Below are 16,136 nucleotides of genomic sequence, written 5' to 3'. Positions count from 1 at the left end.
GAGACTCCCGGCCATTCCGGGAGAGTCGGCAACCCTGAAATATACTGGTAGGCTAATTAGCTCCCAATATATTAACCCTAGAATGTCTGTGTGTTCGTGTACATGTGGTAGGGAATATAGATTGTAAGCTCCACTGGGGCAGGGACTGATGTGACTGTTCAATTATTTCCTGTACAGCGCTGTGGAATATGTGTGCACTATATCAGGGTTGCCGACTTTAAAAAAATCCTCTCCGGGAGAAGCCCGGAGAGGAATCTTGCATTACGCGATTTGGGGGCGGGGCTTAACTGTGACGTCATTAAGCCCCGCCCCCATTACAACAAATAGCCGAAATTACTGTTATCCGTGGAGGGGGCGGGGCTAAAACGTCACGATTGTGCCGTTTTAGCTCCACCCCCTCCCCTGAGACCCGCGGATTGCGGCATATAAATGCCGCGATCGGGGGGCTCAGTGGGGGTCCCCCTGATTCCGGGAGGGTTGCCCACCCTTCCGGGGGCCGGGAGGAAGGACCCGATTTTCGGGAGACTCCCGCAAATTCCGGGAGGGTCGGCAACCCTGCACTATATAATAACTGGTAATAATATTCTCTGTACAGAGCTGCGGAATATGTGTGTGCTATATAATAACTGGTAATATTCTCTGTACAGTGCTGCGGAATATGTGTGTGCTATATAATAACTGGTAATAATATTCTCTGTACATCGCTGCGGAATATGTGTGCGCTATATAATAACTGGTAATAATCTCTGTACAGAGCTGCGGAATATGTGTGTGCTATATAATAACTGGTAATATTCTCTGTACAGAGCTGCGGAATATGTGTGCGCTATATAATAACGTAATATTCTCTGTACAGTGCTGCGGAATATGTGTGTGCTATATAATAACTGGTAATAATATTCTCTGTACAGCGCTGCGTAATATGTCTGCGCTATATAATAACTGTTAATAATCTCTGTACAACGCTGTGGAATATGTCTGCGCTATATAAATAACTGGTAATAATAGTCTCTGTACAGATCTGCGGAATATGTGTGCGCTATATAATAACTGGTAATAATAGTATGTACAGCACTGCGGAATATGTGTGCGCTATATAATAACTGGTAATAGTATGTACAGCGCTGCTGAATATGTGTGCGCTATATAATAACTGGTAATACTATTCTCTGTACAGCGCTGTGGAATATGTGTGCGCTATATAATAACTGGTAATAATAGTCTCTGTACAGTGCTGCGGAATATGTGTGCGCTATATAAATAACTGGTAATAATATTCTCTGTACAGCGCTGCGGAATATGTGTGCGCTATATAATAACTGGTAATAATATTCTCTGTACAGTGCTGCGGAATATGTGTGCGCTATATAATAAATGGTAATAATAGTCTCTGTACAGCGTTGCGGAATATGTGTGCGCTATATAATAACTGGTAATAATAGTCTCTGTACAGCGCTGCAGAATATGTGTGCGCTATATAATAACTGGTATAATAGTCTCTGTACAGCGCTGCGGAATATGTGTGCACTATATAAATACTGGTAATAATATTCTCTGTACAGCGCTGCGGAATATGTGTGTGCTATATAATAACTGGTAATAATAATCTCTGTACAGCACTGCGGAATATGTGTGCGCTATATAATAACTGGTAATAATATTCTCTGTATGGTGATGTGGAATGTGTGTGCTATATAATAACTGGTAATAATAATCTCTGTACAGCGCTGCGGAATATGTGTGCGCTATATAAATAACTGGTAATAATATTCTCTGTACAGCACTGCGGAATATGTGTGCGCTATATAATAACTGGTAATAATATTCTCTGTACAGCGCTGCGGGATATGTGTGCACTATATAATAACTGGTAATAATATTCTCTGTACAGCGCTGTGGAATATGTGTGCGCTATATAATAACTGGTAATACTATTCTCTGTGAGGCTCTGCGGAATATGTGTGCGCTATATAATAACTGGTAATAGTCTCTGTACAGTGCTGCGGAATATGTGTGCGCTATATAAATAACTGGTAATAATATTCTCTGTACAGCGCTGCGGAATATGTGTGCGCTATATAACAACTGGTAATATTCTCTGTACAGTGCTGCGGAATATGTGTGCGCTATATAATAACTGGTAATAATAGTCTCTGTACAGCGTTGCGGAATATGTGTGCCCTATATAAATAATTGGTAATAATAGTCTCTGTACAGCGCTGGGGAATATGTGTGCGCTATATAATAACTGGTAATAATATTCTCTGTACAGCGCTGCGGAATATGTGTGCGCTATATAATAACTGGTATAATAGTCTCTGTACAGCGCTGCGGAATATGTGTGCGCTATATAATAACTGGTAATAATAATCTCTGTACAGCGCTGCGGAATATGTGTGCGCTATATAATAACTGGTAATAATAATCTCTGTACAGCGCTGCGGAATATGTGTGCGCTATATAATAACTGGTAATAATATTCTCTGTATGGTGATGTGGAATGTGTGTGCTATATAATAACTGGTAATAATAATCTCTGTACAGCGCTGCGGAATATGTGTGCGCTATATAAATAACTGGTAATAATATTCTCTGTACAGCACTGCGGGATATGTGTGCGCTATATAATAACTGGTAATAATATTCTCTGTACAGCGCTGTGGAATATGTGTGCGCTATATAATAACTGGTAATAATATTCTCTGTACAGCGCTGTGGAATATGTGTGCGCTATATAATAACTGGTATAATAGTCTCTGTACAGCGCTGCGAAATATGTGTGCGCTATATAAATAACTGGTAATAATATTATCTGTACAGCGCTGCAGAATATGTGTGCGCTATATAATAACTGGTAATAATAGTCTCTGTACAGCGCTGCGGAATATGTGTGCGCTATATAAATAACTGGTAATAATAATCTCTGTACAGTGCTGCGGAATATGTGTGCGCTATATAATAACTGGTAATAATATCCTCTGTACAGCGCTGTGGAATATGTGTGCGCTATATAATAACTGGTAATAATATTCTCTGTACAGCGCTGCGGAATATGTGTGCGCTATATAATATCTGGTAATAATATTCTCTGTACAGCGCTGCGGAATATGTGTGCGCTATATAAATAACTGGTAATAATATTATCTGTACAGCACTGCAGAATATGTGTGCGCTATATAATATAACGGTAATTATAGTCTCTGTACAGCACTGTGGAATATGTGTGCGCTATATAATAACTGGTAATAATATTCTCTGTACAGCGCTGCTGAATATGTGTGCGCTATATAATAACTGGTAATAATAGTCTATGTACAGCGCTGCGGAATATGTGTGCGCTATATAAATAACTGGTAATAATATTATCTGTACAGCGCTGCGGAATATGTGTGCCTTATATAACAACTGGTAATAATATTCTCTGTACAGCGCTGCGGAATATGTGTGCGCTATATAATAACAGGTGATAATATTCTCTGTACAGTGCTGCGGAATATGTGTGCGCTATATAATAACTGGTAATAATAATCTCTGTACAGCGCTGTGGAATATGTGTGCGCTATATAATAACTGGTAATAATAGTCTCTGTACAGCGCTGCGGAATATGTGTGCGCTATATAAATAACTGGTAATGATATTCTCTGTACAGCGCTGTGGAATAAGTGTGCGCTATATAAATAACTCTTAATAATATTCTCTGTACAGCGCTGCGGAATATGTGTGCGCTATATAATAACAGGTGATAATATTCTCTGTACAGCGCTGTGGAATATGTGTGCGCTATATAATAACTGGTATAATAGTCTCTGTACAGCGCTGCAGAATATGTGTGCGCTATATAATAACAGGTGATAATATTCTCTGTACAGCGCTGTGGAATATGTGTGCGCTATATAATAACTGGTAATACAGGTCGAGTATCCCGTATCCGAATATCCGTTATCCGAATTATTCCGAAATACGGACATTCCAGAAAGTGAAAAAAAATTTTTTTTTTGCTAAAAATTCACTGGGGACATATGTAACAGCATCACTGGGGACATGATATGTAACTGGCACTATATATGTGCAAGACAATGATTGCTTGGCATTCAAATTCAGTGCTGAGATAGTACACACATTTTGTTTCACGTTTTGAAACCTTGTTTTTTGAACAATTAAAATATGTGTGTGTGTATTTTATGTGGTAATAAAATATATTTGTGTGTATATTATGTGTTTATACAGCATAAATGCAAGATACTTCAAAATACATCATTGAAATATTAAAATATTCCGAAATACGGAATAATCCGTTATCCAAAATTCTCCTGGTCCCGAGCATTTTGGATACGGGATACTCAACCTGTAATAGTCTCTGTACAGTGCTGCGGAATATGTGTGCGCTATATAATAACTGGTAATAATATTCTCTGTACAGCGCTGCGGAATATGTGTGCGCTATATAAATAACTGGTAATAATATTCTCTGTACAGCGCTGTGGAATATGTGTGCGCTATATAATAACTGGTAATAATATTCTCTGTACAGTGCTGCGGAATATGTGTGCACTATATAATAACTGGTAATAATAGTCTCTGTACAGCGCTGTGGAATATGTGTGCGCTATATAATAACTGGTAATAATAGTCTCTGTACAGCGCTGTGGAATATGTGTGCGCTATATAAATAACTGGTAATAATATTCTCTGTACAGCGCTGTGGAATATGTGTGCGATATATAATAACTGGTAATAATAGTCTCTGTACAGCGCTGTGGAATATGTGTGCGCTATATAATAACTGGTAATAATATACTCTGTACAGCGCTGGGGAATATGTGTGCGCTATATAAATAACTGGTAATAATAGTCTGTACAGCGCTGCGGAATATGTGTGCGCTATATAATAACTGGTAATAATATTCTCTGTACAGCGCTGTGGAATATGTGTGCGCTATATAATAACTGGTAATAATATTCTCTGTACAGCGCTGCGGAATATGTGTGTGCTATATAATAACTGGTAATAGTCTCTGTACAGTGCTGCAGAATATGTGTGGACTATATAATAACTGGTAATAATATTCTCTGTACAGCGCTGCGGAATATGTATGCGCTATATAAATAACTGGTAATAATATTCTCTGTACAGCGCTGTGGAATATGTGTGCGCTATATAATAACTGGTAATAATAGTCTCTGTACAGCGCTGCGGAATATGTGTGCGCTATATAATAACTGGTAATAACAGTCTCTGTACAGCGCTGCAGAATATGTGTGCGCTATATAATAACTGGTAATAATAGTCTCTGTACAGCGCTGCGGAATATGTGTGCGCTATATAATAACTGGTAATAATATTCTCTGTACAGCGCTGCAGAATATGTGTGCGCTATATAAATGGTAATAAATAAAACATCACGGTGCGATTTTGTCTTATAGCTGATTTTGACTATTCGGTTTTGACTGCGCTTTAGATTTAAGTAGTGCACACACAGTGGAATGTATTTTCTATTCAATCCTGATTTGATCCAGATTGAATCGGGATCAAATCGCACAGTGCCATGTACACATTCAGTTTGGGCCGTATAGTACAGATCTGTACTACAGTATATAGTCTTGCTTACACAATCTATTTTTCTATTATATTTTGATGCTGCGGGCCGTGATAAGGGGTCGAGTCAAAATTGAATGTGTGGGTTTTTTTTCTTCAATAAGCAAAATCAAATAGAGAAATGTAAAGTACATTGGGGCAGATGTATTATAGCAGCGCTTATCGCACCGCTATAATACTTCCTGCTTCGCCTCAATAGCGAGGCGAAGCAGGAGGGGAGACCGACAAGATGTATTAACATATTGTCTGCCGAAGTGGGGGAGCGCTAACTCCCCCCTCCGGCGATGTCCCCTCCTGGAGATAGCGCATCAGTTTACACTGATGCGCTGTCTCCTGTCCCCCGGCCGGCAGCACTGGGCATGCGCGGGATCTCGCTACTCATGCGAGATCCCCAGCGCAGCCCACAGCTGACAGCAGGGACAGCGCTGTCCCTGCTGTTTAGATAGGGCTTCGCCAGCCTGATGCTGGTGAAGCCAAAAACGTCAGCTGACCGTTCATACATTCGGCCTGCTATCATTTAGATAGCAGCGCCGATATGGACAGGGGCGCATAGCGCCTCTGTCCTGTACCGCATGCTGGCTGCTTCATACATGGGGGAGAAGCGGTATCGGTGCACATAAATGTGCGCTGATACCCCTTCATCCCATAACGACCCTTCATACATCTGCCCCATTGATCCGTGTGTACACTCTGACTATCTTGCGGTTTGGCCCTAGGCTAAATACCTCCTACAGGCGACAGTCAGGAGAGACGCTCGGACAGTCTAGTTTTCCTTTTGATACTGACTAAACGTGGGAGCGCATCGGCATCGAATGTGGCTGAATACTGTGAGATTCTGACTAACCTTCTATTAGGTTTTGGCTATATAGCCAGAATCGCACCGTGTGTACTCTGCTAAAGAATCCAAACCATACTGTGATCAATGGCCCATAGGGAACGTAGTAAAATCTATAGGGCAGAGCGGGGTTCTCGTTCTCCGGGGGTAACTCTGGTCTTGTGTCTTTATCTTGTGATAGCGAACTCTGACACTAACGTATAATGGTCTTCTCCAGAAATCTGTCCAACGTGGAGGAAATTGGATGCTGCTCGTACATTAACTATGTGATCACAATGACCACGCTCTACGTCCAGCAGGTAAGCTTGCTATGTATAGTAGTGACATCCGGTGTGTGGTCTGTTGTGTCCGTATGTAGCATCTGTCGCTCGTATAGTGACACCGGTAAATGCCTTCCCGCTAGGTACAGAGAAGTACACACAACGTGATAAAGAATATCTTGTGTCTGTATCTATAGATCCAGATGTATAATCATTTGATGTTATATAGATCTCATTATCTTAGCTGACCTTTGCCCCCTTTTTTACAGCTGAAAAGTAAAACGAAGGAGAAGGAGGTGACGGACCAGGCCCCCGTGGAGGAGTTTGTGAGGCACGCGTTAGCGTTCTGCGAGAGCCTCTACGATCCGTATCGGAACTGGCGGCACATCGTGGCTGGGTACACACGATAATATACATGGCGCTGTACTAACAGTTCATTACTAAAATAGTCAAATGACTGTGCTATAAACAATATGATAATGATATGTAAATGACAGGATAACCATTGCATGGACATGATTTATAGATGTAATTATCTCACTCAATGTCCATGTTATAGGGGATAATAAGGGTCTGTCCTGTTATAAGCTGCTTCCTGGTCACACCTCCGGAACCACACAACGCTGAGCACACCACGGTGCAACATGCTTGTAGAGTAATGCGTGACCCCACACCAGCTGCCGCTGCACAGCGCTGAGCACACCACGGTGCAACATGATTGTAGAGTAATGCGTGACACGACACCAACTGCCGCTGTACATCGCTGAGCACACCACAGGACAACATGATTGTAGAGTAATGCGTGACACCACACCAGCTGCCGCTGCAGAGCGCTGAGCACACCACAGGACAACATGATTGTAGGGTAATGCGTGACCACACCAGCTGCCGCTGCACAGCGCTGAGCACACCATGGTGCAACATGATTGTAGAGTAATGCGTGACACCACACCAGCTGCCGCTGTACAGCGCTGAGCACACCACGGTGCAACTTGATTGTAGAGTAATGCGTGACACCACACCAGCTGCTGCTGTACAGCGCTGAGCACACCACAGGGCAGTGTGTATGTAGCGTAATGCGTGACACTGCACCAGCTGCCGATATAAAGAGCTGAGCACACCACAGGGCAGCGTGTTACCAGCAGCCGCTGTACAGTGCTGAGCACACCACGGCGAGTGCTGCAGCTGAGACTGACGGAACAATATGATTCTGTGATTGCACACTACATTTTTTTGTAGCTGTTCCTAAAACGTATTGGCCTGTTGTGGCGAATGAGCTAACACATCCCGATCACATCCCGATCTCCATCACAGACCAATGTTACAAGCTGTCACTTACCTGGTTCTGGCAATCCTTCCATCTGCCGCACTGGGGAACGACATGTTGTCCTCTGTGAGAGGAGATTACCCTGGTACCTGCCGTGCTGCGATGGCTGGGCACTGACCAAGTGGTAATTAGTAGTCAATCATTGGACGTGTTCTTGTCAGGTCTTGCCAATCCGTTAGTAAATAACATAAACACGTGCCATAATAACTGCTGGCGGGTTATCGCTACCTACCTACGGTCATTGCTTTGCCAGTTAATCTGTTCATGGCCGTTCCCTTTCTGTGAATACTGTATATATCATTTGGCGAAACCCTTAGTGGTTCATACTTTAGCATATTGTGCGTTTTCTTGATGATGATGACCGTACTGTAGCGTGGCTCCTAACTGTCTGTACACCACGTGCTACGTTACAGGGGGACCGTGTGTCTGGTGGAGAAGAGCAGACAGAAGTACAAAGCTGCCACGCTGACTGTGGAGTTCATCCCCTTCTTCTACCGTGAGTACTGCCGCTGAATGACCGCTGGCAGCGCGGTTTCACTGCATCGGCCACAAGATCACGGTTATGTTCTCTGTTGCAGAGTGTTTCCAAGAAAGTGAACATCTCAAAGAAAGTCTAAAGTGCTGCTTATTACATCTCTTCGGAGCGGTGTTATCAGGCGGACAGGTGAGTGATGACTACAGGAGGTGTATACTGGGGGGGGTGTATAATATTAGTTGGGCATGTGATTGATGGGATCACCCAGTGGCTACAGGAGGTATATACTGGGGGGGGGGTGTATGATATTAGTTGGGCATGTGATTGATGGGATCACCCAGTGGCTACAGGAGGTATATATTATCAGGTGGGTGGGTGAGTGACGGGATCACCCAGCGATACAGGAGGTCACCTAGTGACTGATCATTTCCTTTACCTCTATTTTTGTTATAAACAGAACGAGGGAAGGCCATATGCTCATAAAACCTGGTGGTGGAGCAGACATACAGTCAGCTTATATGTAGCCCCCGGCGTACAGCTTGCCTCCTGCCCGGTGACCCATACCTATTGGCTCCTTTCTGTTGCAGCTGAACGCTCTCCAGGTCATTTCCCCGGCCACCATGGAAGTTCTGATGCGCGTTCTGGCAGATTGCGACACTTGGGACGAGCGGGACCCAGAGGAAGTCAGCCGTAAAGCAGAACTGGCGCTGAAGTGCCTGACGGAGGTGGTGCACATTCTGCTGGTCAGCAGCTCCGACCAGCGGCAAGTGGAAATCAGCACCATCCTAGAGAACTACTTCAAGCTGCTGAACTCTGACCACTCGGCGTTACCTAGTGAGCGAGGGTCCCGGCAGTGGGAGAGCAGGTTCATCACGCTTCAGATAAAGATGCTACGTAAGTGCCAGCTTCTCCATGCCACAGCGGCTGCACTGGGAAGCTTAGAAAGTGGAGGGTACTGCCTGGTTCGTGGGTGACGGGAGCGTTCCCCCATGTTCTGTTTCCGTGGTCATTCCCAACCCTCTGGTGGCCTGTTGCAGCCACGGGTTACACTGTGCAGTCCTCTGGTGACCTCCAGTCCATATAACAGGCAGATATCCCCAGAGAATGAGGCCCTGTGCTAACCCAGCCGGAACTACTTCCACATCATGAGAGGTGGTTCCACAAACTGCTTCCCTACTCGATAGTTCTCCATTGTCTCCCTACTCTAGTGTAACCAGTCCAGACTACAGTACGGTCTATTGTATTTCTATATTGGCAGAGCTTTTGATGTTACAATGCACAGTGTTGGTAGTGTGCGGTGCCCCTAGTGGGCAGCTCTGGGAGGCACAGAAATGAGTCATACAGTAGTTACATCTTTCCAGTCATTGCTACATCACAGGATTATATAGTATGATCTAGCGATCAGATCTGTGTGAGGCTATTATGTGTCCTATGGTACTGCCCCGGATGGGGAACCGATGAGACCAAGTCCTGCCCCACATCAGCCTCATGTACTTAGAGCCGGCCGTGGGCTGTTGGAGTACGTGCCAGTCTAGGGATTGGGGTCGGTTGTGCGAGATGTTGGCATTTAATCTTAGCGGAGACCTTCTGTATGGTTTCAATCATCATAGTTGTCTCTGAAGGGAATTGCACATCTGGGAATTGTTGGCGTCCAGAGAAGTCTCCGTTCGGAGCCAGATCTCCAGCTCATCGGTTGGCACTGCTGCAGGCACGTGATTGACACTGTTCCAGCTGTCTATTGCTGCGTACACACTGGGAGATTTTCTGTTTGATTTTGACTATATAGTCAATATTCAATAGAAATTGAATTGACATTGAGCGGTTTTAAGCCTCATTCGATCCCGATGCGCGTTCCTGTTTAGTGTAAATCGAACAGCAACATAGATTGTGCAGGCAAGACTTTATAGTACAGACGGAATGTGTTTTCCTTGCACTTCGCACTGTGTGTACGCAAAATCGCACTGTGTGTACGCATCTCATTGGTTTATTGCTGCATTTCAGACCAGATTTCATCAGGCAGGGAAAGCCTAACGTTTGCTATGGTAAATGCAGTGTTGGCAGCAGGCAGGACAACCCAGCACTCGGTGCAGCCAATAAGGCATCTCTGTCCCCGGACTGGGGGCAATGACCTTCCCTAAGGGGGTTATTCTAGTTCACTCGCAAAGGCACAATCACTCTCTTTTGGACAAAACCATGTGCACTGCAGGTGGGGCTGATGTAATATGTGCAGAAAGAGTTAGATTTGGGTGGGGTTTGTACTTAAAACTGATATCTATAGTGCAGTGTAAAAATAAAACAGACCGTATTTACTCTGCACAGAAACATTAACTCACCCAAATCTTACTCTCTCTGCACATGTTACATCAGCCCCACCTGCAGTGGACATGGTTTTGTCCATAAGAGAGTGATTGTGCCTTTGCGAGTGAACTAGAATAACCCCCTAAATCTCATATTGTTACTGTCCCCCCCAATCCGGTCTGCCTCTGTGCCACCATCCCGCCTGTTACCCATCAGTCACCCCTTTGTATTGCGGACCCATCACTTGTGGCATTGTATATGATCACCCCCATATGACGCACCGCCACGCCCTCACACCTGATAGTGACTGCAGTAGGTGCCCACGAGGTTGGTATGAGTGAATGATGCGTGGGAGCCTAGCTTCACTGTATACATTAAGTAATAACATTGTGCCTGGGACAGGAACTGAGATCTGTCGGTCTGAGCATGGTTACTAATGTGTTACTTTGTGACCTGCGCAGATTACATGACCGCGATGCTGAACTGCAAGGACAGGCCAGTGCTACAGGCAATCTTCCTAAACAGCAACTGCTTCGAGCACCTGATCCGACTGCTCCAGAACTGCAGGGTAAGGTTCCAGCTGGGGGGCCGAACAGTCCTGCCACGTGTAAGCAGGGTTCTCTGTCACTCACCAGCGCAGTAACATAGCACACGTATAACCTGACCCCTGTGTGTCCTGCTTATACGGTCTCATGGTCTATTCATGTCGTCATTGGCTGGTACAACTAACGTCCTTCCAGTGGGTTCCGTAAAATTTGTGCACCAGCTAGATGGTTTGGGAAATGTGACAATAATGACTGCACCTGTGCACCAGTGAGGTGGTCTGAGAGACGTGACAGTAATGACTACACCTGTGCACCAGCTGAGGGTCTGGGAAAATGTGACAGTAATGGCTACACCTGTGCACCAGCTAGGTGGTCTTTGAAATGTGACAGTAATGGCTACACCTGTGCACCAGCTAGGTGGTCTGTGAAATGTGACAGTAATGACTACACCTGTGCACCAGCTAGGAATGTGACAGTTAGTAATGACTGCACCTGTGCACCAACTAGCTGGTCTGGGAAATGTGACAGTAATGACTGCACCTGTGCACCAGTTAGGAATGTGACAGTAATGACTGCACCTGTGCACCAACTAGATGTTCTGTGGAATACGACAGTTAGTAATGACTACACCTGTGCACCAGCTGAGGGTCTGGGGAAATGTGACAGTAATGGCTACACCTGTGCACCAGCTAGGAATGTAACAGTAATGACTGCACCTGTGCACCAATTAGCTGGTCTGGGAAATGTGACAGTAATAACTGCACCTGTGCACCAGCTAGGTGTTCTGGTAATGTGACAGTAATGACTGCACCAGCTAGGTGTTCTGGTAATGTGACAGTAATGAATGTACCTGTGCACCAGCTACTTGATCTGAGAAATGTGACAGTAATGACTGCACCTGTGCACCAGCTACTTGATCTGAGAAATGTGACAGTAATGACTGCACCTGTGCACCAGCTAGGTGATCTGAGAAATGTGACATTAATGACTACACCTGTGCACCAGCTAGGTATTCTGGTAATGTGACAGTAATGACTGCACCTGTGCACCAGCTAGGTGATCTGAGAAATGTGACAGTAATGACTGCACCTGTGCACCAGGTAGGTCGTCTGGGGAATGTGACAGTAATGACTACACCTGTGCACCAGCTAGGTGATCTGAGAAATGTGACAGTAATGACTGCACCTGTGCACCAGCTAGGTTGTCTGGGGAATGTGACAGTAATGACTGCACCTGTGCCTAGGTGATCTGAGAAATGTGACCGTAATGACTGCACCTGTGCACCAGCTAGGTTGTCTGGGAAATGTGACCGTAATGACTGCACCTGTGCACCAGGTAGGTGGTCTGGGAAATGGGACCGTAATGACTGCACCTTAGCACCATGTAGGTGGTCTGGGAAACTGTTGGTAGATCCCGATGCCGGTTTGGCCACCCCCGATGTAAGGGTAGATGATTCTGGTATTAGGCTGGTGACCTCTGCAATGAATCGGACAATGTTTGATGCCTGACGTGTGAGTACACAGAACCGCTTACACCAGCAGGTTTGTGTTCGCCACATTTGCTACCAGTGATTTGAGATGTGTAGTTTGTGTTGTGTGCGCATTGTGTAACCTTGTATCACGTATGATCATTGTGTAACCTTGTATCACGTATGATACATGCATGTTCTCCGTCCCGACCCCTCTCTCTGGCTGCTGCTAACGTGTAATCCACCTTTGTGCCATGTTCTTGTCTCCATCCCGCAGCTCTTGTTAAACGCTAACACTAGAGGGTCAGACAAGAGTGAGAAAGACCTTGCCAACAAATTACTGACAGAAATGAATGAACATCAGGTACACGTAGCCGGCAGCGCTGTGACATTGGGCTGGAGGCTCCGGGCAGTAACATTGCCACCACCTTACTCCCACCTGGCTAGTCACTGGCTGGGAATCTGCACATGTGGTCTCATAGTCATTCCCGTGCAGTTCCTCTTCCCTGCCTGGGGTGTTGCTCTATGCTGTGCTGCTTCTAGCACAGTGTGGTCTGTAGTTCAGCACTGTTATGCAGACCAGACTTGTGCTAGGAGCACCACAGCATAGAGCGACACCCCAGGCAGGGAAGAGGAACTGCACGGGTCTTGGAAGTTGTGGTGTGCTAGAATGAACCCTAATCTCAGAAGTTGGACTATTGGGGTGCTGGACGCATAGTCAGATGCTTCCTAATAGTTGTGACAGTAAGAGTCATCTGGGAATGGCATTAAGGGAGCTGATAATGAATTGGAAGCAAAAAGGAGCCAGTAACTGAGTACCTGGGTAAAACCATGCTGCATCGCAGGAGGGCAGATGTAAAATGTGCAGAGAGTTATGTGTGGCAGGTGGAGTATTCTAGCTCGTAGCTACATTGCAGGGTGAGATATAAGTTGCCCAGCATGTGTGGGCTGCATGCAGAAGCAGCTAGTATTTACCCTGCATGCATACATAATACGTGTTGCTCCCCCTCCCCTTGTGTTGCAGCATGGATTGTCCCAGTGCACAGGCTGCTTTTGCTTTGCTCTCATCTCAGTATCAGCCCTGCTATCCTGTGGTGAGGTGCAGGCCAGGTCTGTCCAGTCACCCTGTGGTGAGGTACAGGCCAGGTCCATCCAGTTACCCTGTGGTGAGGTGCAGGCCAGGTCTGTCCAGCCACCCTGTGGTGAGGTACAGGCCAGGTCCATCCAGTTACCCTGTGGTGAAGTGCAGGCCAGGTCCACCCAGTGACCCTGTGGTGAGGTACAGGCCAGGTCCGTCCAGTGACCCTGTGGTGAGGTACATGCCAGGTCTGTCCAGTTACCCTGTGGTGAGGTGCAGGCCAGGTCTGTCCAGTTACCCTGTGGTGAGGTACAGGCCAGGTCTGTCCAGTTACCCTGTGGTGAGGTACAGGCCAGGTCCATCCAGTTACCCTGTGGTGAGGTACATGCCAGGTCTGTCCAGTTACCCTGTGGTGAGGTGCAGGCCAGGTCTGTCCAGTTACCCTGTGGTGAGGTACAGGCCAGGTCTGTCCAGTTACCCTGTGTTGAGGTACAGGCCAGGTCCATCCAGTTACCCTGTGGTGAGGTGCAGGCCAGGTCTGTCCAGCCACCCTGTGGTGAGGTACAGGCCAGGTCCATCCAGTTACCCTGTGGTGAGGTACAGGCCAGGTCTGTCCAGTGACCCTGTGGTGAGGTACAGGCCAGGTCCGTCCAGTGACCCTGTGGTGAGGTACATGCCAGGTCTGTCCAGTTTTCCTGTGGTGAGGTGCAGGCCAGGTCTGTCCAGTTACCCTGTGGTGAGGTACAGGCCAGGTCTGTCCAGTTACCCTGTGGTGAGGTACAGGCCAGGTCTGTCCAGTTACCCTGTGGTGAGGTACAGGCCAGGTCCATCCAGTTACCCTGTGGTGAGGTACAGGCCAGGTCTGTCCAGTTACCCTGTGGTGAGGTACAGGCCAGGTCTGTCCAGTTACCCTGTGGTGAGGTACAGGCCAGGTCTGTCCAGTTACCCTGTGGCGAGGTGCAGGTCAGATCTAGACGCTTGGTGTATTATAAAGATTAGCTTTCTGACACCATAGTGAAGCCTCGTTGTTGTTGCCTGGGACAGCACGGGATGACACATAGGCAATGGCTGAGGGGGTAGCTAGGTATACAGGAATGCAGACCTAGCCATGACACATGTGGCTCCCTGGGGGATGTAGTCTTGTGACCGGTCACTAGGGGATTTAGTCCTGTGACCGGTCACTAGGGGATGTAGTCCTGTGACCAGTCACTAGGGGAAGCGTCTTGGTAGGGACCCTGCGTAGGATTACTCTCCCCCTAGTATCACTGTGTGGGGCACACGTCTTAGCCGAGTGGAAGTAATGTGCTGGCTCTGTTATACTGTGACCGTAGTGATGGCTGTATTATAAGTCTATCATTATAATGTACAAGTGTCATTTTCAGCGTTTCCATGCACTGGTCTTCTGGGTCTGTCTGTATGGGTGTCATCTGTGTGTGTGATAACCTATATCCCCTATACAATAAGGATATATGATTGGTCTTGTTTATGACCTCAACCAGTAGAGACCAGTCTGGGGTACGTACACAGCTCTTCTTGGTGGTGGTTTCCTTACTAGACCAGAGCTGTGAGTGCGTGGCTTCAGGCGGTCACTATATAGATGTGCATGTATAGCTGAGATAATACCCTGGAGGTGCCAGGTGATGGTGCCACTGCCCCCAGATTCCTGCCAGTGTGACCACCACATAGGGGAATGGTGGTGGAATATGGAACAGAGTACACCAGTCAGAGCTACAGGACACCCCTCAGGTTTCCCCCTTTACCATGCCAAATCACCCGATTGTTGGAGTGTGTGCTCTGTCCTTCTCTCCTGGCTTTGCTTGCAGGCTGTCTGTCTTGCTGGTGGCGGGATTGTGTGATCACATTTCTGACCTGTTGTGTTGATCCCAGTCGGGCGGTCCAGATACACGTCCAGCACTGCCCTTTTGTTCAGTTCTTTGTATGTTTCTCCCACTTCTAGGTGTTTCAGGAACAGTTGGACTCTTTGTGCGTGTCCACAATTAAGGCGCTTACAGCTGTGAAACACAAATCTCCTGGGGCAAAGGTAAACTCCAATCTTCCACTTATTACTGTTTCCCAAGAGCGAAAGTAAACGCCGGCCCTGCGTGGTCGCATTAAGCATGCAGAGTCCCAGGGTCATTGTGTGATCATTTACTACAGACGAAGACGTGAGGTTAGCGTGCTCCTGTGTAATGTGTACATGTCCTAGCCACATACAGAGTATGATAGCGCTGACACACAAGCTGGTGTAGATCA

General features: G+C 46.3%; 1 protein-coding gene across 3 annotated transcripts in view; it reads left to right on the top strand.

The window, feature by feature from the left end:
* The window catches only part of NBEAL1 (neurobeachin like 1), a 150,480-nt gene that overhangs the window by 43,119 nt on the left and 91,225 nt on the right, over nt 1-16,136 (top strand). For 2 of the 3 annotated variants that reach the window (XM_083154140.1, XM_083154141.1), the window contains 8 exons: nt 6,650-6,731; nt 6,962-7,089; nt 8,433-8,515; nt 8,598-8,683; nt 9,082-9,388; nt 11,254-11,360; nt 13,083-13,169; nt 15,841-15,924. In XM_083154140.1, coding sequence (XP_083010266.1) covers nt 6,650-6,731; nt 6,962-7,089; nt 8,433-8,515; nt 8,598-8,683; nt 9,082-9,388; nt 11,254-11,360; nt 13,083-13,169; nt 15,841-15,924 — 964 coding nt within the window. The remainder of the gene's footprint in view (nt 1-6,649; nt 6,732-6,961; nt 7,090-8,432; nt 8,516-8,597; nt 8,684-9,081; nt 9,389-11,253; nt 11,361-13,082; nt 13,170-15,840; nt 15,925-16,136) is intronic. The other variant, XM_083154142.1, reaches the window with a different exon arrangement.

Source organism: Crinia signifera, chromosome 7, assembly GCF_055691185.1.
Source record: "Crinia signifera chromosome 7, ASM5569118v1, whole genome shotgun sequence".
In the NCBI taxonomy this organism is placed as follows: Eukaryota; Metazoa; Chordata; class Amphibia; order Anura; family Myobatrachidae; genus Crinia; species Crinia signifera.
This window is presented reverse-complemented; position numbering and strand designations above follow the sequence as displayed.